The sequence below is a fragment of the Ahaetulla prasina genome, chromosome 8 (genome assembly GCF_028640845.1).
Source record: "Ahaetulla prasina isolate Xishuangbanna chromosome 8, ASM2864084v1, whole genome shotgun sequence".
NCBI classification, from domain to species: Eukaryota; Metazoa; Chordata; class Lepidosauria; order Squamata; family Colubridae; genus Ahaetulla; species Ahaetulla prasina.
The window spans coordinates 564,199-588,964 of NC_080546.1; the positions used below are offsets into that span (position 1 = coordinate 564,199).

Here is a 24,766-nt window from a genome sequence, read left to right on the forward strand (position 1 = left end):
CGCGGGTGGGGGGATGTCACGTGATCCCCTTTTGCGACCTTCTGACAAGCAAAGTCAATGGGGGAAGCCAGATTCACTTAACCACCAGTTACTAATATAAGAACTGCAGTGATTTACTTAAGAACTGTGGTAAGACAGGTCATAAAATGGGGCAAAACTCACTTAAGAAATGTCTTGCTTAGCAGCGTAAGTTTTGGGCTCGTAAGTTCTGGTCGTAAGTCGAGGACTACTTGTACTCTGTAAGTACAAGTAGTACTTGGGGAAGGGGCTTGTGGAAAACATGGAGACACATGTGCTTATCAGAGCCCGTTTCTCCTGGTCCAATCGTGCCGTCTGTCTCCTTCAGACTGGGAGACTTCTGGTTCATCCAAACCCAGATTGAGACCTTCTGGTCTGCTTAGGAGCTATCTTGCTTCCCCCGCAGCCCCTTCATGGACTCCAAGAGCCCTGAGCAGAGCCTGAATTCAGGGCCAGTTGGGGCCCATTCCGGGAGGGAGGGGGCTTCAGGATGAAGCCTGGCAGGTGCCCTCTCTGTGGCCCATGCCAGCTCGTGTCCTCTTGGAGGGCTGTGCAGAGGCGGCAGGAGTCTGCCAGACCAAGACTTTGGGCAGCTGGGACTTCAGTGGGGAGGGGCTCTTCCTTCCCCCTCCCTTTCCCAGCCCCAGCAAAGGGACAAACACGGCAGAGGCTCCAAACGGAGGAGCAGCAGCGTTGGAGGCTCCTGGGCATGAAATGTGTCCTTGGATTCATTTCACCCTGCCTGGAATTGTTCATTTACTGCCTTTGTTCCCTTGCGGTCAAAGCAGCTCCCTTCCCTTTCAAACCTGTCCCCATCGTCAGCCACACCTGCAGGAAATGGGGAAGGAGGAAGGGAGGGGGCCAGAAGCAACGTGGGCCAGTTCCTTGGAACGGCCTTGCAATCAGGGGCCCCTTGCTTTGGCTGGCAGCCAGCCTGATGATGAGTTCTGACAACTCCACCATCTAGGCTCTGCCATAAATCCCGAACCCCCTCTGGCTGGGGTGGGCTTCCCAAAGGAAGGAAGAGCGAGGGCAAAGTGGTCACGTGCCACTATCTTGGGAGTTTTCCACTGGCCCTTGATACTCTACCAAGAGCTAGTTACTACTCCAGGTAGGAAGAAAGATGTAGGCTCTTGAGGGGCATTGTTGCAAGCCTTGGTGGTCCTTCTCCTTCCCAGAAGGCCTTGCCTGTGGGAGGGGGACGACCATGCCAGAACTCCCCCATAGAGATGCAGCCTTGGACGGAGTGTGAAGGGAAGAACTCAGGGTAACACTGGGGGCATTTTTGCCCCCACCCTGCAAGGAAGAAGGCTTCAGCTTGCTCCTTTGAACCTCTGGAGGGAGGCTTGGTGGGGGAGGGGGAATGGGGAGACAGACGAACTCCAGGTGCTCATCTTTCCCTCCCTCCCCCACTCCACCGAAAGGCGCCTGGCTCATCTCTGGTGCAGCAGCAGCCGCAGCTCTGGACCCAGGAGCCGCCTGCAAGGCCAGGGAAGGGAGGGGAGGGCTCTGGCGTGGTGATGTAATCAGCAACCGGGGCGGTGGTTGGAGGCTGCTGGTGGAGGGGATGTGCCGCCTGCCCACCCACCCCCACCTCCACCCCCACCCCCGCCCGTGGCTCTGGCTGCTGCTCGGATGCTCCCCAGCTGTCCAGCCCCAGGAATCAGTCTGGGATCCAGGAGGCTCCGGAAGCAAGACGGGGCTGCAGCCATTTGCAGCAGGCTCTCCGGGAGGGGCTGTGGTGTTGTGACTGACTGAATGGTTTAATCTTCTGTCTGCTTCTCTTCTCCCTTCTTCTCCTCTTCTCTGTCTGCTCCTTCCTTCCCTTCTGCAACCATGAAACAGGCTGCCACCACACGGAAGGTACAGTCTAAGGCGGGTGGCTGCTGCTGCTCCTGAGCCTTCTGCCTGGCACAGCTGCGGGGGGGGGCTGGGGGGGGCTGGGGGGGGAGGAAACAGGAATGGAGGCGGCGGGAGGGGGGAATGCTTGACTCTGAGGCACCCGGTTGCATTTCGTTGCCTGTCCTTCGCGTAGGAGTTGGTGCTCTCCTCCTCCTCCTCCTCCTGTTGTTGTTGCCTGCAGCAGCGGGTAGGGCAGTAGTGCGGCTGCCAAGGCCAGGTTGGGCATGAGTGGCCCCATCCTGGGAAAGCTGCATTCCAATTGCTCCCTTTCTCTCTTCTCAAGCCAGGCTCCCCATCAGCCATTTTTCTTCCCATCTCTTCAGCCATGGAGCTTTCTGCTTCTCTGGGGTGCTTTCTTTTTTCAAAGAGGCTGCTTGCTTCACGGCCGGCCCAGCTGGACTTCTGAGTCCAGCCCCAGTTACAGATCGAGTGGGTGGCTTGAGGGTGTGAGAAGGGGCAAGCTTTTTCCTGCCTTGCCTCGACCAAATGACAGGAGTGATGCTTGTGGTGGCCTCGGGAGTCTCTCTGGCTGTTTGGATGTAGTCTGAAGGAAAAAGCTTTCTGGAGGCCGGCTGACCCTCCGGGGGCCCCCATAGCCTGAAACCTGCAGCCCTTCTCTAGATCCTGCTAAGAGCTTTCTGCTCTCCCAGGAAGTCCAAATGGATGGAAAGTTACAAAGAGGGCCGCAGAAGGGTTGGGTTGGGCTGGGCTGGGTTGGATGGCAGCAGCCTTAAGAGGCAGAGATCAGCCACAGGAAGGGAGCCCAGGTGCTGTGCTGGGCTGTGCTTTGCGGTGCTTAGCAGGAACAGGGCAGAAGAGAACGAACCGGAGAGGGATGGTGAGGACCAGGTTGCATAGGAACCATGAAATCCTAGGGCTAGAAGGGACTTTATCTAAGCCAATCCCCTGCTCAGTTAGTTCATTTTGGACAGATACTCTTCCCCCTCTGAAGATTTTCGCCTGCCTCCGCTCTTACGATGGCTAACTGCTGTTCCTTGCTGGTGCTGAGAGATTTTGCCTTGTTCCTGGCAGAAAGCTCTTGCTGATTCAGTGTCTCCTTCGCTTAAGGAAAGGGAATGTCTCGGAATGTCTCTCAGGGTTTAAGGAACTCGGCTTTTGTGGTGACAGAGAAACTTCTGCACGCTCAAAATCGTCCCTCAAAATTGGACTTTCCATGAACAGTTGCTGTGTGGAAAGTGAGTAAATGCAGGTTGCCCACATCTAAACAGTCAGTAGAACAACTTGCATCCAGAAGTTGTGAATTTTCCAACACTGGAGGTTTTCAAGAAGAGTTTGGACAGCCATTTGTCTGAAATGGTTTGAGCAGGGGGTTGGACTAGACCCCCTCCAAGGTCCCTTCCAACTCTGTTATTCTGTAATCTGCTCCTTGCTCTCATGGGAACCTTTCAAAAACAAGCAAAGATTGTTGCCTAGGAGCTGGCTTAGGCTTGGGTGCGGAAGTCTAGCTCTGGAAGAGCCACCAGAATGGAGAGCTACCCTCATCTCAGGAAACCTCAGGAAACATCCATCGCTCTGAAGAGGAAGCACCTTGTGGAAGTCACTCCATGGGGCAGCCCCACAGCCGCGTCCGCAGAATTTTACTGAGGTACAGAAGGCCAGCTCTCCCACTTGAAATCTTCATTAGTTTTCATTGCGGATCCTACATATTGTACTTTCTTTCCCCCAGAATCTGTTAAGGAATAAAATGCGGATCAGCTCCACGATCTCTGAAATCAAAGATGGTACTTTTATTGTTTAGAAGGACGCTTGAAGAACGCAGCTAATTTTGAAACTCTGAAAGAAATTCGGACTTCCCGTGCCTCTTCGGAATAAACAGAAGTTTAAAGAAGATTGAAATACAGTTTATAAGGTCCAACTTTTAGGATACACACAGTTGTTTTGTTTCTCATTTACATTTGCACTTACTCAATTTAAGTACATTGTGTTTACTCCCAGTTGCAGATCATTCATTCCTTTTGTTGTTGTTGTTAGTTGCAAAATTGTGTCCAACCCATCGCGACCCCATGGACAAAGTTCCTCCAGGCTTTCCTGTCCTCTACCATCCTCTGGAGTCCATTTAAGCTCAAGCCGACTGTTTCAGTGATTCCATCCAGCCATCTCATTCTTTGTCTTCCCATTCTTCTTTTGCCCTCAATCTTTCCCAGCATTAGGCTCTTACTAGAGAAGAGGTAGCCAAAGTATTTGAGTTTCCTCTTCAGGATCTGGCCTTCTAAAGAGCAGTCAGGATTGATCTCCTCTAGGACTTACTTGTTTGTTCGCCTTGCAGTCCAAGGGACTCGCAGGAGTCTTCTCCAGCATCATAGTTCAAAGATCTCAATTCTTCGGCACTCAGCCTTTCTAATGGTCCAACTTTCACAGCCATACATTGCAACTGGAAAAACCAGAGCCTTGACCATACGCTCTTTTGTTGGCAGGGTAATGTCTCTGATTTTTAGTATGCTGTCTAGATTTGCCCTAGCTTTCCTCCCCAGGAGCAAGCATCTTTTAATTTCTTGGCTGCAGTCCCCATCTGCAGTGATCTTGGTGCCCAGAAAAATAAAATCTGTCACTATCTCCATTTCTTCCCCATCTATTTGGGGAAGAAATGGATCAAGAATCAAGATCATGTGAAATGTTAACACCACGTTATAATGCCTTGGTAAGGCCACACTTAGAATATTGCATTCAGTTTTGGTCGCCACGATGTAAAAAAGATGTTGAGACTCTAGAAAGAGTGCAGAGAAGAGCAACAAAGATGATTAGGGGACTGGAGGCTAAAACATATGTAGAACGGTTGCAGGAACTGGGTATGTCTAGTTTAATGAAAAGAAGGACTAGGGGAGACATGATAGCAGTGTTCCAATATCTCAGGGGTTGCCACAAAGAAGAGGGAGTCAAACTATTCTCCAAAGCACCTGAGGGTAGAACAAGAGGCAATGGGTGGAAATTAATCAAGGAGAGAAGCAACTTAGAACTAAGGAGAAATTTCCTGTCAGTTAGAACAATTAATAAGTGAAACAACTTGCCTGCAGAAGTTGTGAATGCTCCAACACTGAAAATTTTTAAGAAAATGTTGGATAGCCATTTGTCTGAAATGGTGTAGAGTTTCCTGCCTGGGCAAGGGGTTGGACTAGAAGACCTCCAAAGTCCCTTCCAACTCTGTTATTATGTTATGTTATTTGCCAGGAATTGAGAGGGCCGGATGCCATGATCTTAGTTTTCTTAATGTTGAGTTTCAAGCCAACTTTTGCACTCTCCTCCTTCACCCGCATCAAGAGGCTTTTTAGTTCCTCTTCCCTTTCTGCCATTAGAGTGGTATCATCTGCATATCTGAGGTTGTTGATATTTCTCCCGGCAATCTTAATTCCAGCTTTTGATTCATCTAGCCCCGCCTTTCTCATGATGTGCTCTGCATATAATAGGCAGAATGACAGTATACAGCCTTGCCAGACTCCTTTCCCAATTTTGAACCAACCAGTGGTTCCGTATCCAGTTCTCACTGTTGCTTCTTGACCTGCATATAGGTTTTTCAAGAGACAAATAAGATGGTCTGGTACTCCCATCTCTTTAAGAACTTGCCACAATTTGTTGTGATCCACACAATCAAAGGCTTTAGCATAGTCAATGAAGCAGAAGTAGATGTTTTTCTGGAACTCCCTAGCTTTCTCCATGATCCAGCGTATGTTGGCAATTTGATCTCTATTTCCTCTGCCTCTTTGAAATCCTTCTGGTAGTTCTCAATCCATATACTGCTGGAGCCTAGCTTGTAGGATTTTAAGCATAACCTTACTAGCATGTGAAATGAGAGCAATGGTTTGATAGTTTGAACATTCTTTGGCATTGCTTTTCTTTGGAATTGGAATGTAAACTGGCCTTTTTCCAATCCTGTGGCCACTGTTGAGTTCTCCAAACTTGCTGGCAAATTGAGTGTAGCACTTATACTGCATCATCTTTTAAAATTTTGAATAGCTCAGCTGGAATACTGTCTCCTCCAGTAGCTTTGTTGTTGCTCAGATTTCCTAAGGACTATTGAACTTCACATTCTAGGATGTCTGGTTCAAGGTCAGTGACCAACCCATCGTGGTTATCAGGGATGTTAAACTCATTCTTGTATAGTTCGTCTGTGTAATTTTGCAACCTCTTCTTAATCTCTTCTGCCTCTGTTAGGTACCTGCCACTTTGGTCCTTTATCATGCCCATCTTTGCATGAAATGTTCCCTTCATATCTTCAATTTTCCTGAAGAGATCTCTGGTCCTCCCTATTCTATTGTTTTCTTCTATTTCTTTGCACTGTTCATTTAAGAATGTATTCTTGTCTCTTGTAGCTATTCTCTGGAATTCTCCATTCAACTGGGTGTATCTTTCTCTTTCTCCCTTGCTTTTCGCTTCCCTTCTTTCTTCAGCTATTTCCAGAGCTTCCTCAGACAGCCATTTTCCTTTCTTGCCTTTCTTTTTCTTTGGGATGGTTTTAGTTGCTACCTCTTGTACAATGCTACCTCTTGTACAACCTCTGTCCATAGTTCTTCAGGCACTCTATCAGATCTAATTCCTTAAATCTATTTGTCACCTCTACTGTATATTCATCAGGGATATGATTTAGTTCATACCTGAGTGGCCTAGTGCTTTTCCCTACTTTCTTCAATTTAAGCCTAAATTTTGCAATGAGAAGCTCATGATCTGAGCCACAGTCAGCTCCTGGTCTTGTTTTTACTGACTGTATAGAGCTTCTCCATCTTTGGCTGCAGAGCACATAGTCAATCTGATTTCTGTGTTGACCATCTGGTGATGTCCATGTGTAGAGACATCCCTTGGGTTGTTGGTAAAGAGTGTTTGCTATGACCATCGTATTCTCTTGACAAAATTCTATCAGCCTGTCCCCTGCCTCATTTTGTACTCCAAGACCAGTTATTCCGGTTATCTTTTGACTTCCTACTTTAGCATTCCAATCCCCCATGATGATAAGGACATAATTTTTTGGTGTTAATTCTAGAAAGTGTTGTAGGGCTTCATAGAACCGGTCAACTTCAGCCTCTTCAGCACCAGTGGTTGGGGCATAGACTTGGACTATTGTGATATAGAATGGTTTGTCTTGGATTCGAACTGAGATCATTCTGTCATTTTGGGGATTGTATCCCAGTATTGCTTTTCCTACTCTTTTACTGACTATGAAGGCTATTCCATTTCTTGCCCGAGTAGTATACCTGATAGTCATCTGAATTAAATTCATCCATTCCTGTCCATTTTAGTTCACTGATTCCTAAAATGTTGATATTTAGTCTTGTCATCTCTTGTTTGACCACGTCCAGCTTGCCTTGATTCATTGATCTTACATTCCAGTTTCCTATGGAGCATAGATCTTTACAACATCGGACTTTCCTTTCACCACCAGATATATCCACAGCTGAGCGTCCTTTCGGCTTTGGCCCAACTGCTTCATCTTTCTGGCACTACTAGTACTAGTCCTCTGCTCTTCCCCAGTAGCATATTGGACACCTTCCGACTTGAGGGGCTCATCTTCCAGCGTCATATCTTTTTTCCTTTTTGTACTGTCCATGGGGTTTTCATGGCAAAGATACTGGAGTGGGTTGCATTTCCTTCTGCAGTGGATCATGTTTTGTCAGAACTCTCTGCTATGACCTGTCCGTCTTGGGTGTCCCTGCACGGCATCGCTCATAGCTTCATTGAGCTGCGCAAGCCCCTTCGCCACAACAAGACAGTAATCCGTGAAGGGGATTCATTACTTAGCGGCAGCTTTATTTTCACCCGGTATTTTCATCTAAGATTTTGATGCCCGCAAATCTCTTGCCCTGACTTCCTTCTGATATGTTATTTTCCAGCAAGGCAGGACAACCAATATTTGTTTCCCAGTCCAGAACAGCTATCTGTGGCCGTGATTTCAGGGCAAACAGGATGGGATGGGATGGGTTGGACAGGAAGAAAGGGTGAGGTCAGAGAGACGGGAGTGGTCTTCTACAGAGGTGGCAGGGGCCCTCTGGACCCAGAGACACATCAGAGTCAGGAGAGAAATGCAGCCTGCGTGAATTGTAATGAGAAGGAAAAAAAACAATGAGACAATGATTCTTCCAGGGCTGCCCCAAATTCCTCATTATAATTTAAAGCAAAGCACGGCTGTCTTGTCTTTAGCAGGGAAGGAAAGGAGGTTCCCGCTGTACAAGGAAGGCCTTGGGCACCCCTTGAATTGCTTTTATGGGAAAACTTTTGCCCGGCTCCTGCAGCAGAAGAGACCGGTGAAATCAGCCATTCAAGATGGGTCAACAGACATTTGTTGCATTTTGAGATCATGATGAATCTTGGCTTGGAAAGAAAGCTGCAAATATTCTGTGGGGCCTGATCCTCCCCCGAAGAATGGCTGTCTTAAGGCTGATTTGGAGGTGCCCGCAACCCCTCCCCCTGGAGGCCTCGCCACATACCTGCCCTGCTTGATGGGGAAGCGGAGGTTGCAGGTGGCTGCAGAAGGACCTATGCACGCACCTCCTGAATGCCAGCTGTGCGTTGTGCGGAGGTGCACATCCTGCGTTCTGATGGGTTGATCCTACTACCTGTTCTGTGCTTTGCTGCTTGAGGGACACCCCACTGGCAGAAACTTAAATGGAGCCTCTGTGCAGCCGTTCCCAAATGGCAGGCGCAGAGGTTCCCAAGCGTGCAGAGCAGGAGAAGTCTACTCGACCCTTCGTGAGGAGGCTGAAGTCCACGTTCTGCCCTCCTTGGAGTTCACAAAGCTGTCTCGCTTTCTGCAGGGACCTCACAGTTGCTGCCACGTGCTACGAATCCCGCAGCTGGGCCAGGCCTCTTCCGCACCTGCCATATTCTGGGACTGGAAACTTTCTGGGCTTCTGAGCCTCACCACGGCCCAGCATTTGCCCTGAGCTGCCTGTCCACACACTTGTCCTTTCGAAGCATTTCATCTCCCTCTTTTCAGTCCTGTTGAAATGATGGGAGAGGCCCAAGAGCCTAGGAAAGGGAAGCAGCAAGACTCAGAAGGAAGTCCAGGAACCGGCCTTTTTGTGGCGTCCCAGCCTGCGTCAGGCTGTGATGAACACACGGCTTTACATTTTGGATTGTTGTCTTGAAGCTGTGTGCTGAGGCGGGATAGTCTGCTTGTGGCACGAAAATGGAAACATCTGGATGATTGAATTGCTTTTACACAAACACCAAGACGTGTACGTTGAGCTGTGCCTGGTGACTTAGCAATAGCACTTAGACTTCCAAACCTCTTGACGGTGCTTTACAGCCCTCTCTAAGCAGTTTACAGAGTCACCATTTTGCCTCCAACGATCTGGGTCCTCAAATTGTTAGGATTTAGGATGCTCGTGGGTAGCTGTGGCATCTTTTGAACACTTGAGCCCCTTCCTGCTGTATGAGCTGGATTTGAGACTTGGAAGGTGTGCTGAGTGTGAGGTTAGGTTGGATCTATCTGATGGCAAACTCCTTGAGGCTCCAGCTGCCTCCTTTCCCTTTAGGCATCACAACATCGCTCTGCACTGCCCCGTAGCCAAGGCCCACGGCCTGTTCCTCCTGTAGATGGGTTCGCTCAAATGGGGAGGAAGGCCGGAACTGAAGGTGGGCTGTTTGTGATACTCCTTCTGGATTCTAGATGACTCAAAGAAGCTTTTTTAATGAATTTTAATTTTAATAGCTTTTTTGCTATTGTTGCCTTCACATGGAGTCATCCCACAGAGTTGCTCTGAGTGGATCTACAGACTGTTGGCAAATTCTGGGGAAAGTCTGTGGCATTGCTTAGCTTACTTCAACTTAGATGTCTTGCTTTCAGCACTCCTTGTCCTAAAACAAAAGATACGTTTCAGATTACATGGTTCAAAGATGGAGGCAAGGTCTGAATGCATAGTCTGAAAGCACCGGAGGAGGCTGGGCTCCATGAGGAAGGAGCCGGTCAGCGCAGAGAGCTTCCCTCCTTGTCCCTCGATGTCCGATGTGGCCTTCAGGCACTTGGCTGAAACACCTTCCCGGGCTGAGTCACTACTGGCCCAGGGAGCACTCAAAGATCGGGCTGTTTTCCCAGCTGTGGGGGATTCTGGCCGCAGCAAATCATCTGGGCCTGTCTCGGTCAAAAATCCCGGTTAAGTTTTGGACTAAATTAGTTTCATCCTCGGTAGGAGCCCGTGCCATGAACTGCACCAAGGACACCGGATCCATTTTCTTTCTCATGTCCTTTCCCCGCGGTCAAGTTCTGCTTTTCCTGCTGTTTTGTGAGCCTCTGGGGAGCCTCTGGGGTTGGAGCACATTCTCTCCTCCACTGGAGAGCACACAGCAGTCCTTTTTTATCCCCTCAGGGGAGCCATTGGTATCATGAGATGGAAGACCACTCTAGGGAGAATTGGATTTGACAGCTTGTGACATCGGTGGTCAGAGAGTTTCTGGGGAAAGAGAGTGTGAAATACTGCGGCCATTGTGGCAAGTTCTAGACTTCTTGGGCAGGATTAGGGTTAGGGTTAGAGACCCCCTGGATAGTTCTTCTCTGGTGAGCAGATGCTCTGCATCTCCATTGACTGGAGAGAGGAAAGGGCCACCACATGGGAGGAGGGGATGGGATTCGCTCAGGCTTAGTGACCCCATGTGCTGGTCCAGACTCATAAGATGAGCTCTGGAGCTTTTGCAAAACAGGGGCCTTTCCGAATCTTGGCAGCAGGCTCTAGATTGGCATCTTGGCATAAATGCCTGGTAGGGCCGATCCACCCTTCAAAATGGCTCAGGGGGCAGGATGCGAGGGAAAGTTGTGAGACCCTTCTACCTGCACCCGGAGAGAAATCCCACCTCCCTCTAGAGCCCTCTCCCACTGGAAGAATGTGCTTGACCTCTGGTCCTGGGTGGTCAGCAGAGGTCCAGTCAGTCCTTGGACCCCATGCTCTTGAGAGCCCGGCAAGCCCAGACCTCCGCAGGCCAGGCGGAAGAGACCAACCCCATTTTTGCACCCAGGGCCTTGTTGGCAGCAACCACTCCAGGGTTGCTGGGTATCCGAGGAGCCGACATGTCAGAGCTGGTCTTGGGGAGAGGCAGTGGGTCAGGCCTGCCTTTCTGCCTCTTCCCCTAGAGAGCAGGCTGCCTTCAGCAAACACGCCACCATCTGATGCAGATTTCCTGACCTAGTCCTGAGCCTGCCAAGGCAGCATTTCATGCCTGCTGCTGGGGCTTCTGGGGGATCGGGAGCCCTAGATGGGTGGCCTGCTGGTGTCCTCCTGCAGGGCATAGAGAGGGCCCAGTGCAGAGGTTTGTGGGCTGATGCTATGCGCACTAATCTCGCTCCTGTCTCTCTTGTCGTCCCCTCACTCTACTTCCCCCTTCTGCCACTGCTGCTGCCGCCATCTGTGTGTCTCTGTTCCCGTCTCCCTGTGTGACTGTCTCTCCTCCTCTGCTTTCTGCTCCTGCCGGCCTCCAGACCACAACGAGGAGGCCCAAGGTGAGAAGGGGGGGGGGGCGCCCTTGTGATCATCTTTTTTTTAAATAGTAATTTTGTACAAGCTTAAAAGAATAAAAAGAAAAACTGAAAGTGCAGAAAAACTAGAAAGAAAAAAAACTATAAGAACATAGTAAAGAAAAAGAAAACAAATTACTTCCCCCTTCATGACAAGTATGAAGTAACTTAACTGCTGTCTTTTAAAATACAACAAGTGATCTCTTCCCATATCTCATCTGTAAATAAATCCCTAAAATCCTGTTTCAATCTTAACCAGCAAATGTCCTTTTAGGACATAGAAAGATAACCATGTATCTATGTTTATTTATTTATTTATATTTCCTATTTCTTAACTGCCCACGTCCCTCGGATTATTATTGGTTTGGATGGTTTATTTCACCATTAACCTTGATCAAATAAGCCAACTTTATATTCCTTCCTTTTACTTCTAACAACCTGGATCTCCAATCCCTTCAAATAATGTCCTAGAAGTTGGTTTCTTTTCATTTCTTCCTTGTCTCTTCTCACAAAGTTGTTCAAAGCTTTAACAAGCCTCTTCTGTAAATCCAATATGGGAATATTGTCCAGGTCTCTCTTTTGATTTGTTGTTCATATATCCCTTTTAATTATTCAGACATCAGTCGAGATGATTTGTACGTCCAATGAAGCATTTTTTCATGTCATTCTTGTCGTCGACAAGAATGACATGAAAAAATGCTTCATTGGACCTACAAATTTTTGTGATTTTTAATCTTCTTTCAGATCAGTCTTAATCCTGCCTCTCTCCTCAGATGGCATCCTGGGCAGCATCTGTGGGTCAGGAGGCTTTTTCTCTGCAGTGGAGATGAGGGAGACTTCTAGAGGGAAATTGGATATGGTTTGAAGGAAAAGGAGGAAAATCAATCACCTCCAAATCGGATAGTTGAGCAGAGTCCAGCGCCGGTTTGCTGCAGGAACCGGCTGTCTCTGCTGCGCTCCACCCTCCTCGGGGACAAGAGCCCAGCTTCTCCAGTCCCTCCCGGTTGTGTCCTAACCTCCCACTGGGGCCTGTGAGGGAAGACTCCCTCCTCCTTTGGAAACTCCCCTCCCCTCCCCTCCCCTCCCCTCCCCAGGAGTCCTGTCACATCTTTTCTCAGGGCCAAAGACGTCCAGAACCTCTTTCTAGGACCTGGTTTCTGTCTCCCTGGCCCTCTTCCACTTTCTCTACATGCGCAGGGTGAGGCCCTGATCTGGAGGTGACCTACTTGAGGTCAAGTGTCACCTCCAACTTTTCATTTAAAGTTGGAACCATTTAATTCCCCCAGTTTGGAAAAGACAGCCTAACGTTTTGTGTTTGCCTTCCCCCCCTTTTTTTTCTTTCGTGGCAATCTTGTCCTACCATGGCCTCATAATCCAATTTGCAGGCAACGATCCTTGCTTTGCTTCTTCCCCAGGACTATTTTCGTTCCAGCTGCTCCCCTCCTTCTGGGCCTTGGGTTCTTTTTGCTCAAGTCTCTGTTTCTTTCCATTATATTCAGTCTATTTTTATAACCTTGAAGACCAATTTTAAACCTTATTCTTTTTTTGGTGTTAACTGTCCCACCCAGTTTGTCGTCTGCAGATTTGATAAGTATTCCTTCCATCTTTTCCTCAAAGTCATTAGTAAAGACACCGAAGGGACCGGTGACTTTTGATTTAGTGTTTATGCTCTTATGTAATACAGCTGATATAATTATTCTCCCTATATTTTATAATTTTTTCCTGCTATACTCGATTTGATGGGGGCAGGGCCAACGGAGATGAGAGCTCTGAGCCGGTTCCGCAGAAGAACCAACCTGAAGGCCCAGTTTAAGGCCACCTTGGTGGATTTTGCTCCGCCAAAAACTATGGAAGAGGGAGATGCCCCAAAGCATGAAGCAGGACCCTCCTGCCCCCCAGAGCATCCCTGACAGTCTGGGCGAGGTGCTGTTTCGAAGCAGGGGAGAGGAGCCGTCTTTGGAAATCATAGGCATTTTGCCAGCACCCCCCTCCCATGTGGCCACACCGGTCTTTCTGCAAGCTACTCTGCTGCCTCCCTTTGAGCGGCCAGCTGTAAAATTTCAAAGTTTTGGCTTTTGCAGATAGCTGGACTCCTCAGTTCCTTGGCATTTCTTCCAGAAGCCCTGAATGGTTCTGCGTCTACATGGTGCCACTTACAAAGGCCGAGGCAGATGCCCAGCCTGGCACATCTCTTTCAGTGAAAATGCTCTTCTCACCTCTTTCTTGCAGCCTACCCGAACCGGCAGTTCGGCCACATCCAGCAGCACTGCGGGGCTCTCTGGCTCGGCCTCGGCCTCGGCCGGGGAAATGAGCAGCAGTGAACCAAGCACTCCCGCACAGACCCCCTTGGCTGCCCCCATGGTGCCCGTCCCGGCTCTGGCATCCCCAGTGGCTCCTCCAGCAATCCTATCGCCAACAAAGGTAAGGTGGGGGGAGGGGTGCGTGTGTGTGTCCAATTGCACATTTGCAAGCGGCGTCTTGGGAACCTGGGACAGGCTGCAACCTCCAGATCCCCTGGGTGCAGGTTTTGGGTATTGCTGGTGAGGGTGGCCAGACCCTGGATGTGGAAGGTCTGCTTCCTGCCCCCCTTCCTCTGCAGTCAGGCACTTGCAAGGGGCAGGCGATGCCAAGGGCCTGAACTGGGGCTCAGCATTACAGGAACCAGCCCTCTTTCCTAAGGTCAAGCCAAGCCAGGCCCCAGGTAGCAGCCTCAAGAGACCCACGTCTTGTGTGTGGCCAAAGGGTGGAAGGAAGAGGGTCTGTCCCCATGGAGTTACAGCCTCTGTGGCCTTTTCCTACAGACTATCTTGCTGTGAAATCCAAGGCTCCTCCAGTTAGGATGGAACCTTCCCACAGAATCCCTAAATCCCAGCATTGGCACCTCTGAGGGTCCTGGAAGTAGAAAGGCTGGCAGCACTCTCCCCCCCCCCCGCTCCCCCCCGGAGTACATAGTCCACACCAAAGTAGGCATTAACCGCAACCAATAGCCAGGAAGGACACTGACTGCTTTGCTGGTGAAAAAGAATCACGTGTCACTTGCGACGAAAGGTGGTTGTGTGATTTGGTGGGTCCATTGATCATGTGACAGGATGGCAGTTCAGGAGGCAGAATGGCATTCTCCAAAAAGAAATGTATCATTATACTTGGGGAGGCCCGGCTGAAATGAAAGTATTTTTATTACACACACGTGACATTTGTTTCATTTGAGAAAAGATCCCTCTCCTCCCTAAAAGCAGGAATTGGACAAGAGTCTGGCACTGTGGTGGGTGGTTGTAGAGGGGGTGGGGGTGGGAGCCCTTCCTCCCAAGGGTCTCTCTCTGTCTGGCAGGAGGAGGAGTCTCTGCGAGGGCAGGTGCGAGACCTGGAGGAGAAGCTGGAGACCCTCAAGATGAAGCGGAACGAAGACAAGGCCAAGCTGAAGGAGCTGGAGAAGTACAAGATCCAGCTGGAGCAGGTCCAGGAATGGAAGAGCAAAATGCAGGAGCAGCAGGTGGAGCTCCAGAAGCGCCTGAAGGAGGCCAAGAAGGTGAGCTGCTCAGCTTCGGGGGGGGGGGGAACGCCAGACTTTCCCGTTGACGGACCTGCGTTAGGATCTGCTGTCCGTCCATCCTTTTGCTTGGCAGCCCACATCTCTCCCCACCTCAGAGACAGGGTTTCCCACAACTGCATTGGCCTGATTGACAGCTGCTAGTCAGGGATCGGGCCCCAGGGCGTCAACCTGATCGCAAGCCCCGACTGCTTCCTCCCGGCCCCTGCAGGAAGCTAAAGAGGCCCTGGAGGCCAAAGAGCGCTACATGGAGGAGATGGCCGACACGGCCGACGCCATCGAGATGGCGACCCTGGACAAGGAGATGGCCGAGGAGCGGGCGGAGTCTCTGCAGCAGGAGGTGGATTCCTTGAAGGAGAAGGTGGAGGATCTCACCATGGATCTGGAGATCCTGAAGCATGAGATCGAAGAAAAGGGTGAGCCCCCAGCAACATGTGTGGGGACTTGAAGGCAGAGCTACTGCCTGGCCCCTGCACCACCCTTGGGGATGGCTGGCTTCTCTCGGCTGCAGCCTCCAGGAGCTCCTTTCCCCAAATTGGCCTTTGGGGAGGGGGCTTCTGGAGCCACCTGGAAGCATCTAGAATGCCCTTGGCAATGAAGGCAGCTGCTGTGGCCTGGGGGCTCCGGATCTCCTGGGCCCAGCTAGGGAGGGGTGGAAGGGTCACAGGAGAAGAGCGCTTGATAAAGATACCCAGGGATTCAAAAGAAAATTCCAAAATCATGAACACTTTGCACAAATCTATGGATTCTGCCTCGCTGGATCCTAGAAAAGGAATATTCCAGAGCTGGAGACAGGGTGACGGCAGACACCAAGACGATCAAGACTCTGAAATTTAAATAGGCAGACAGACAGACATCAACACAACATTTTTGTTTGATCAACCACGTTTGACATGCTCTGTGAACCCCGTGTTTGTGTGTGATTCTCAATCCTGCAGGTTCTGAAGGAGCTGCCTCCAGTTACCACGTCAAGCAGCTTGAGGAGCAGAATGGCCGCCTGAAGGAGGCCCTTGTGAGGTAGGCCCACCGGCTGATGGCGAGGACAGCAGGAGAGGTCGCAGAGGCTGTGTGGGGGACCCAGATGTCAGGGCAAGGAGAAGCTCCCCCCTCCTTTGGCTTTGTGGGAGGTGAACCTGCTTCCCTCTCTGGCCTGGGGCGACTCCAGCTCCTCTTTGCCCTGAAAGGATGCGGGACCTCTCTGCCTCGGAGAAGCAGGAGCACGTGAAGCTTCAGAAGCACATGGAGAAGAAGAATGCGGAGCTGGAGGCCCTGCGTCAACAGAAGGACAAGCTGCAGGAGGAGCTGAAGCAAGCCGAGGGGACCATCGATGAGCTGAAGGAGCAGGCAAGTTGGCCACGTGCTCCTGCTTCTCCATCAGGCCAGCTCCGGCCCCCTTGCAGCGGCTGTTCTCCTGCGCCCCCTAACCCACCCTCCTGTCCCAGGTGGATGCTGCTCTGGGGGCCGAGGAGATGGTGGAGACGCTGACCGAGAGGAACCTTGATCTGGAGGAGAAGGTCCGCGAGCTCCGTGAGACAGTGGGCGATCTGGTGAGAGCAAGCAGGGTAGAGCCTGGCTTGAGGGAGGGGCTCCTGGGCTCCACTGTCCCAGCCAGAGAGAGCGTCCCGCGTTTGGTCTCCCTTGCGAAAGGGGTGGGGAGCCTTGCTTGGGACGCCCTCGCTATCCGCTGTTTCGTGGCCGTTCCTCCTTTAGGAAGCCATGAACGAGATGAATGATGAGCTGCAGGAGAACGCCCGGGAGACTGAGCTGGAGCTGCGGGAGCAGCTGGACATGGCCACTGCTCGAGTTCGCGAGTCGGAGAAACGGGTGGAGGCAGCGCAGGAGACGGTGGCTGACTACCAGCAGACTATCAAGAAATACCGAGAGCTGACAGCCCACCTGCAGGTGCCAGGGGCTGCAGAGGGGGCTGCAGAGACGGGCAGCCCGGAGTGGGCTGGAGTGAGGGAGAGCGCTAGGGAAGAGGTGCCAGGATTAGCTGCCTGAATTATCCCAGTCCCCAGTTTGAAATGGCTCATACAAACAAGGAGATTGAGGAGGCCACACATAGAACGACTGAACTTTCTCTGCTTTGAATGCCAGCTTTAAGCCCAGCCCATCGGGGGTCTTCTAGCCAAGGGGGAGCAGCCCCTCCTCTGGGGGCCTCTGCCCTGAGCAGAGCAGGAGGCCCGCTTCATTGATGCTGCCTTTCCACCTTGCAGGACGTTAACCGAGACCTGATGAGCCAGCAAGAGGCCTCTGTGGAGAGGCAGCAGCAGCCGCCGCCCGAAATGTTTGATTTCAAGATTAAATTTGCCGAGACAAAAGCTCACGCCAAGGTACGACAGCCTCGGCCTCGGCGGCTGCCCTTTTCTGTTCCTGGCAGCTCACGCAGGAGTTGCTGGGCAGGAGAGGCAGAAGAGGGTCAATAGGAGTGGGGGGGGCGCCCTGAGGCACCCCAAAAAGTGCTCCAGGCTCAACTTGTTACCCTGGTGGGTCACAGAATTCCTTTGGCTCTGATCCAAGCAGCTTCTTCCTTTCTCTGTGTCCGGTTTTTTTTAAAATTATTATTATTTATTTAATTTGAATTTATATCCCACCCTTCTCCGAAGACTCAGGGCGGCTTACATTGTGTTAAGCAATAGTCTTCATCCATTTGTATATTATATACAAAGTCAACTTTCATTGCCCCCAACAATCTGGGTCCTCATTTTACCTACCTGATAAAGGATGGAAGGCTGAGTCAACTTTGGGCCTGGTGGGACTTGAACTTGCAGTAATTGCAAGCAGCTGTGTTAATAACAGACTGCATTGGTCTGTTTATTTATTTTATTTATTTATTATTCATATTTGTATACCGCCCTATCTCCCGAAGGACTCAGGGCGGTTCACAGGCATATAAAACATTTATATACAAATTAAAATAATCATTAAAAAACTTATTCTGTTGAGCCACCAGAGGCCCCTGGGGCCGGTCCTCCACCAAAGAAGCTCTCCGCAGCTCAGGGCTGAACTCGCTGGTGCCCACTGAGCTGCTGGCCACCTAGGTCAGGCCTTCAGTGCGAGTAGCTGCCCTGCAAACCTCACACTTACCTGCCTGCAGCTGGGTCTTAATGCAGGGTTCCAGTCCCATCTCCTTTCCTCCAGTGTCCTTTTCTGACAAGGCCTCCATCGCTTGCACTTCCTTCCCCTTTCTGCGCGGATGCCCAGATCAATGAAGTCCAAGCCAAGGCGGCCCCTGTTCTGCTCCTGGCCTTGAGCTCTGGTCCCCTTCCCCGTGCCTCTCCTGCCTCACGGCCACCCGCCCCCTCCAGTCACCTGCCGGGGCATTTCTTTACCTGGATCTGCTGTGGGGAAAAGCCCGTTACAAATGAGGGGTGAGGCAAGTCCCCTTTCATTGGCCCCTGTAGCTGCGAGGGAGTCTGAGCAGGCCCAGGCCTATGCAGGGCATTTGAACGGAGAGGCTGCCTGAAGGAGGCACCCAGATTGTTGGGGGGGCAATAAGTTGACTTTGTAAAAATATACAAATAGAATGAGACTATTGCCTTATACACTGTAAGCCGCCCTGAGTCTTCGGAGAAGGGCGGGGTATAAATGTAAACAAAACAAAAAAAAAGGCAGTCCCCTGGGGGCCGGGGGCCCTCTCCTGGGCACAGCCAGCCTGGCTGGCCCCGGGGCTGGCCCAGAGCTTGGGGGCTGACAAGGATCTCCTAGGCTGGGCCCCACTGGAGCACTTTTGCCTTGCAGGCTATCGAAATGGAGCTGCGCCAGATGGAGGTGCAGCAGGCCAACCGGCACGTCTCCCTGCTCACTTCCTTCCTGCCCGACAGCTTCCTGCGGCACGGCGGGGACCACGACTGTGTGCTGGTGTTACTGCTGCTTCCCCGGCTGGTGGGCAAGGTACGGGAGGGCGCCTGGTGCTAGGTTTCCCTTCCTTTGGATCCCGGCTTGAGTGGCATGATAGGCGATCTTTTTCATTGAAGCGCTCCCCATTCCTGTAAGTGGCTGGAGGAGACCCTGAACCTAATTCACGCTCAAAATCCTCCGCTTTGAATCAATCGATTGTGGGCCTTCTCTCTTTTAACCCTTGTCTTTAATCAAACTCAAACTCTGCTTAGGGAAGAACCTTGTTTTTTAATTACAGCCAGTGAGGTTTAACCTGCTTTGAATAGGCAAATGAATATTTTCATACTTTTCCCGCAAAAATAGACATTTCGTAAGGCAGAAGAATATTATGAATAGTCTGGCAGTAAACTATGCCCGGCAACTTCTTGTAGCTGTGATTCAGGGCTGACCGCCAGTCAGAGGCGGTGGCCCTTTTAACAGGGAGAGATCGAGTGAGTTGGATCACGTCTCCTCTCAAAGTGCCCAGGAATCTGGCTACAGCAGCACCAAGATCTGGAGGTGCAGACGGGGCTTCTGGAAGGCAGGGCCTCCTCTCGCCTCCTTTCCCCGGGCAGAGGGTGGAAATGGGGGCCTGTCTGCTGAGGCTTAACGGCCCCTTTCTCTCTGAAACAGGCTGAGCTGATCAGCAGACAAGCGCAAGAGAAGTTTGAGCTGAGTGAGAACTGTGCGGAGCGAGCCGGTCTCCGGGGGGCACCAGGGGAACAGCTGAGCTTCGCTGCCGGGCTGGTCTATTCTCTGCTCCTTCTGCAAGCAACGCTCCACAAATACGAGCAGTGAGTGGGCGCGTGGCTGGGCCTGGGGAGTCTGGAGGGGGCTGAGAGGCCCAGGGCTTGGCCAACGGCCCCCTGTGATGCCCTGCCCTGCCTTGACCTTCTAGGGCCTTGAGTAAGTGCAGTGTGGAAGTCTACAGAAAAGTGGGCCTATTGTATCCGGAGATGTGTGTGCACGAGAGGTCCCTGGACTTCCTGATTGAGCTGCTGCACAAGGACCAGCTGGACGAGACCGTCAACGTGGAGCCCTTGACCAAAGCCATCAAGTACTACCAGGTGCAGCCCACGTGGGGTGGGGGGGGAGGGCGATGCCAGAGCGAGGCCCATCCAGCCTCGGCTGGCAGCTTTGGGCTGTGCGGGAGAGCAGCCCAGCAGAGATTTCCTTTCCTTCCTCTCTCAGCACCTGTACAGCATCCACCTGGCTGACCAGGCTGAGGACTGCACGGTGCAATTGGCCGACCACATCAAGGTGAGGGGACCCAGGTTCCTGCTGACCCCCTTGGGGGCAGAGAGAAGAGGGCTGGCTGGTGGCACTGCCCTGCTCTGAGCACGCTCGTCTTTCCTTGCAGTTCACGCAGAGTGCCTTGGACTGCATGAGTGTGGAGGTCTGCCGGCTTCGCTCCTTCCTCCAGGTAAGAGCTGGCCTCACCCACCTGGCCAGGCTGTGGACGGCGGAATCCGGCTGACCCCCCTCTCCCCTTCTGCAGACCGGACAGGAGGCCTCCGATTTCGCCATCCTCCTGAAGGACCTGGAGACCTCGTGCAGCGACATCCGCCAGTTCTGCAAGAAGATCAGGCGGCGCATGCCAGGCACCGATGCTCCTGGCATCCCTGCAGCCCTGGGCTTTGGACAACAGGTAGGAGGCCTGCCCAGCCACCCCACCCCACCGGTGGGAGTAAGCCCCCCTGTTGGCAGGGAACACATCTGCAGAGACTTGACCCTGCGCTCTTCGGTCTCCCAGGTCTCGGATACCCTGCTGGACTGCCGCAAACACCTGACCTGGGTCGTGGCTGTGCTGCAGGAGGTGGCGGCCGCAGGGGCTCAGATGATTGCCCCCTTGACTGAGAATGAGGGCCTGCAGGCCATGAAACTGGAGGACCTGGCCTTCAAGGCCAGCGAGCAGGTAAGGGGGAGCGGATCCAGGTTTGCCCCTTCCTTCCCCTCCCTCCCCCAGCGGACTCATTCTGGTGAAGGTACCTGAAGCCAGCACAGGCTGAAAGGAAAGAGCGGGATAGGATCTGGGTGCTCCGGGCAGGGCTGGAACCGATCAGTTTGCAGAGATACAGCTGCAGGCCTTGGTTGTCAGCTTGTGCCTGGGATCCTGAGCAGAATATCTGGCAGAGAGGGGTTTCTTTCGCATCTGGAAGGAGACGAGGGGAAAGGTTGCCAGCGGTGTCAGTGATGTGGGATGGCCAAGGCCACTTCGGTTCATGCCTTTTCTGCTGCTGCCATGGCCAGTGGGGACGAGAGGGGCACTCATAAGGAAGGGCATGTTGTCCACGGAAGCTTCCCGGATAGTGGGCCTGGCACCTTCCTCTCAGACTTTCTGGGAGGTTTTGCTTCAGGCAGTGACCAAGAGATTCCTTCCCAGATCTATGGGGCGCAGGGCATCAGCCCTTACGAGTGCCTGCGCCAGTCCTGCAACATCCTCATCGCCACCATGAACAAGATGGCCACTGCCATGCAGGAGGGCGAATATGATGCAGACAAGCCCCAGACCAAGGTGAGCCCCACACTGGCTGCTGAGCTTTCGCAGGCAGCTCCCGGCTGGCGCTAGGAACGGGCCAGCAGGCGGGAGATCGAGTGTCGGAGAGCCTCCCTGTGTTTGCCTTCCCACTTAAGAGCTGCTCTATTGCTCAGAGAGGGAGGTCACTATTGGCAGCTGGATCCTGAGTGAACAGCAGTTCATTCTTTTTGCAGCCCATTCCTCCGGTCGAGCTGCGGGCAGCTGCGCTTCGGGCCGAGATCACGGACGCCGAGGGCCTGGGGCTCAAGCTGGAGGATCGAGAGACCGTCATCAAAGAGCTGAAGAAGTCTCTTAAAATCAAGGTACGTCTGGCAGTCCGCCTGCCACCTCAGCCTGTGCCAGGGAGCCTCGGCACCCTGGCCGCACACCCATCTCTCCTCCCTGCCATCCAGGGCGAGGAGCTCAGCGAAGCCAACGTGCGCCTGAGCCTCCTGGAGAAGAAGTTGGATAGCGCCTCCAAAGATGCCGATGAGCGGGTGGAGAAGATCCAGAGCAAGCTGAGCGACACCCAGGCGCTGCTAAAGAAGAAGGAGAAGTAAGTGAGGGGCCTGCTTCCCAGCAGAAAGGCTCTTGGGGCCACTGGTCCATCACTGAAGCATTTCGGACTTAACTGCCCAAAAAGACCAAAGGGGGGAGGGGGAACCCCGAAAGTCAGAAACCGAGGTCGACCTGACAGCAATCCAGATTCCCCACCGCATCCCACCCCCCGGCATCCCAAGCCCATCAGAGCCCACAATTGCCACCATCTCGGGACTGTCACCAGGGAGGAATCTGGCCTGAGATGGATCCAGGTAAGCTGCTTCCTTCCGAGTCCCCTGGCTCGGTACACCAACCACCTTCTCTAAAAAAGTGGGCTGTGTCCCGGTTACCATAGTCCATGCCCAGGGACTGTAGATTGAGGACCCTGGATTCCCAAGTCTGGGGAATGCTGCCGCCAGCCAGGCCAACAATTCAAGCAGCTGGCCAGGGGTGGGTGTGTGCGTATTGCTACGCAGCAGGGCGACTGATACACAACGACGGCCCCCCCAGTCTGGGTAGCCCACTCTGCAAGGCTGGCTCATACCTGGCCATCCAGCTGCACCCTGAGCCCTGCAGGTGCCTCACGCTGCTCCGTGTCCCTCAGGCTGCATCCTCAGCCTTCCCCCACCAATTCTCCCCTCCCCACATTCCACCCTACCCCCACCCATTCGCCTGAGGGGCAGGGAAACAGGGCAGGGGTGATTTGGGGGTCTGTCCCTGTCACCCCAATCCATCACCCAGGAGGAAACAGTAAAAGTACCCTAGAAGACACCTCCCTCTCCCCCCAATAAACTTCACCAAGAAATCCTCAAACCGAAAGAGAAACATCCAACACTCTGCAGGTACGAGCTGTCTAACGGTGAGGGAAGGAAAGTTCTGGAAATAGTGAGCTAACTGCTGCTTACTGAGGTGTTAGTAGTGACTGCTACCAACTAGTCAAACACAGCCCCCCCCCCCAATTCTGTCAGTGCTGACTGACAGAAGAGAAAACCCTCGGTTGATGCCCTCAGGCACGGGACTGGCGGGGAAGGCCGAGTTAAAGGCTGCATCCTTCAGTTAGGAGCTGGTCAGCCGGAGCTGTTCAGTTCAGATATTTATGCCCGGGGTGTGTGTGTGGGGGGCTGCTAGGCTGCAAAATGGGACAGCAGCTGCTTAGTTGCATGAGCTGTGACCACGAACCTCAACTCCTTTGCTTTGCAGGCTCCACCAATCTATATATATAGAACTGTAAAGCCTACAAACTTGACATTTGCCACGTGTGTTCCTCTTGGCTTCTAGGTGCTCACTAAGAAAGGATTTTTTGAAATGACCATCAGAGCATTAGTATTTTCTATATTATTATTAACATGCTCTGATGCTTGTTCTGGGCCAGACCGAAAAGGCGGCTGGTTTTGAGGGCGAAGCTCTGTTGGACCTGAGAAGGGGGTGGTGGGCAGAGGGTCAAAGGTCAGCCAGTCTCCTTCCCGCACAGGGAATTTGAGGAGACGATGGATGCCTTGCAAGCGGACATTGACCAACTGGAGTCGGAGAAGCTGGAACTGAAGCAGCGCCTCAACAACCAGTCCAAGCGGACCATCGAGGGCCTGCGTGGGGGGCCCCCCACCTCGGGCATCGCCTCAGTCATCTCCAGCATTGCAGGAGGTGGGTCTGGGGTGGGGGGCAGGGGAGGGGCAGCCTGATCCAGAGCCGCTCAGGCCAGGGAGCCTCAGTTTGCCACTTGCTTGTTCAGGCCCTGGCATGAGTCTGGGGGAGGGCAGGAGGCATGGAGAAAGGGCAGTGCCACTTCAGGGGCTTCCTGGGTGCCTGAGAACAGACTCCAGCACCAGCAGAAGCTCCGAAGCCCAGCTGGACACGGAGCATCAGATGGGCCCCTGGGTTGGGCTTCGGGCTGCTGAACCTTTCTGGGTGGAGCTCCGTTTGTGACCAATCCTGGCTTCATTGTGCTTAATGATGCCACACAATGCCCAGACAGGGGGCAGACTCCTTACCTCCACTACGCACAATAAACACTCCGGGCACAAAACAGGCTGGTGCCTGTGAAAGGAGCTCCCCCCTGCCCCCTGGGTGCTGGTGTCCCCTCCTGCTTGTGGGGCCGAAGGGAGCCGAGGGGCAGCCATTTCTGGGCTTTTCTCTAATCCTGCTCCTTCTTGTCTCTTTCATGCTTTGGCTGCAGAGGAACAGCAGAGAGGTACACCGTGCTGAGAGAGGGGCGGGCAAGACAGGGCAGAGGGGGAGGCTTCTGGGTTAGGGGGTCAGGAGCCCCGAACAGCAACTTCCCCCTGCCCCAGCCAGGGCTTTTAACTTCATTAGCTGCGTTCCTCCCCTTTGCCAACATTTCCCCCAGCCCAACAACCTGTTCTTGGGATAGGAGAAAACTGGGCTGGGGGGCAGCCCCCTCTCTGGGACGCTCCCCAGGAAGCAGGTGCCCAATAACGGCTGAGGCTGAAGTTTGATTCCCTGAATGCCTGGGAGGGACCAGTCCCCCCCCCCGGTCTCTGACTTCCCAGGGGAGGTGGGGTTGTTGGCCGAGGCTCTTCCAGCAAGGCCCAGATGGCATCTGCAGGGAGGCTGCCTCTGCTGACGTCCGCCTCTGTCTGCTCGTGTCTCCTGCAGGTGTGGGTGCCAGCCAGGTGATGGCCGGGGGCTCTGGCCCCGTGCAGGTGAAGGACTCCCCTCTCCTGCTCCAGCAGATCGAGGCCATGCAGCTGTCCATCAAGCATCTAAAAAACGAGAATAACCGGCTGAAGGTGAGCGGCTCCCGGTAGCCCTGAGATGCCTGAAGCAAAAGCTTTCCCAGGGTGACCCTAGCCTTCGCTCTCCACCCACCTTACTCGGACTCCTTCTTCCCATTCATCTAAAAACCAAAATGCTCGTTTTTTAGATGCCTCAGAAACATTGGGGGGGGGGGGCA

General features: G+C 52.7%; 1 protein-coding gene across 9 annotated transcripts in view; it reads left to right on the plus strand.

The window, feature by feature from the left end:
- The window catches only part of DCTN1 (dynactin subunit 1), a 56,341-nt gene that overhangs the window by 30,240 nt on the left and 1,335 nt on the right, over positions 1 to 24,766 (plus strand). For 5 of the 9 annotated variants that reach the window (XM_058193844.1, XM_058193841.1, XM_058193843.1 and 2 more), the window contains exons 5-26: positions 11,336 to 11,356; positions 13,601 to 13,792; positions 14,700 to 14,897; positions 15,130 to 15,334; positions 15,857 to 15,935; positions 16,103 to 16,262; positions 16,361 to 16,465; positions 16,629 to 16,820; positions 17,135 to 17,251; positions 18,660 to 18,812; positions 19,431 to 19,591; positions 19,696 to 19,864; positions 19,989 to 20,057; positions 20,158 to 20,220; positions 20,296 to 20,445; positions 20,551 to 20,712; positions 21,181 to 21,312; positions 21,510 to 21,638; positions 21,729 to 21,871; positions 23,327 to 23,496; positions 24,029 to 24,043; positions 24,469 to 24,602. In XM_058193844.1, the coding sequence (XP_058049827.1) occupies positions 11,336 to 11,356; positions 13,601 to 13,792; positions 14,700 to 14,897; positions 15,130 to 15,334; positions 15,857 to 15,935; positions 16,103 to 16,262; positions 16,361 to 16,465; positions 16,629 to 16,820; positions 17,135 to 17,251; positions 18,660 to 18,812; positions 19,431 to 19,591; positions 19,696 to 19,864; positions 19,989 to 20,057; positions 20,158 to 20,220; positions 20,296 to 20,445; positions 20,551 to 20,712; positions 21,181 to 21,312; positions 21,510 to 21,638; positions 21,729 to 21,871; positions 23,327 to 23,496; positions 24,029 to 24,043; positions 24,469 to 24,602 (2,919 nt within the window). Of the gene's footprint in view, positions 1 to 1,863; positions 1,882 to 11,335; positions 11,357 to 13,600; positions 13,793 to 14,699; positions 14,898 to 15,129; positions 15,335 to 15,856; positions 15,936 to 16,102; positions 16,263 to 16,360; positions 16,466 to 16,628; positions 16,821 to 17,134; positions 17,252 to 18,659; positions 18,813 to 19,430; positions 19,592 to 19,695; positions 19,865 to 19,988; positions 20,058 to 20,157; positions 20,221 to 20,295; positions 20,446 to 20,550; positions 20,713 to 21,180; positions 21,313 to 21,509; positions 21,639 to 21,728; positions 21,872 to 23,326; positions 23,497 to 24,028; positions 24,044 to 24,468; positions 24,603 to 24,766 lie in introns of all 9 variants that reach the window. The other 4 variants (XM_058193845.1, XM_058193838.1, XM_058193839.1 and 1 more) reach the window with 4 other exon arrangements.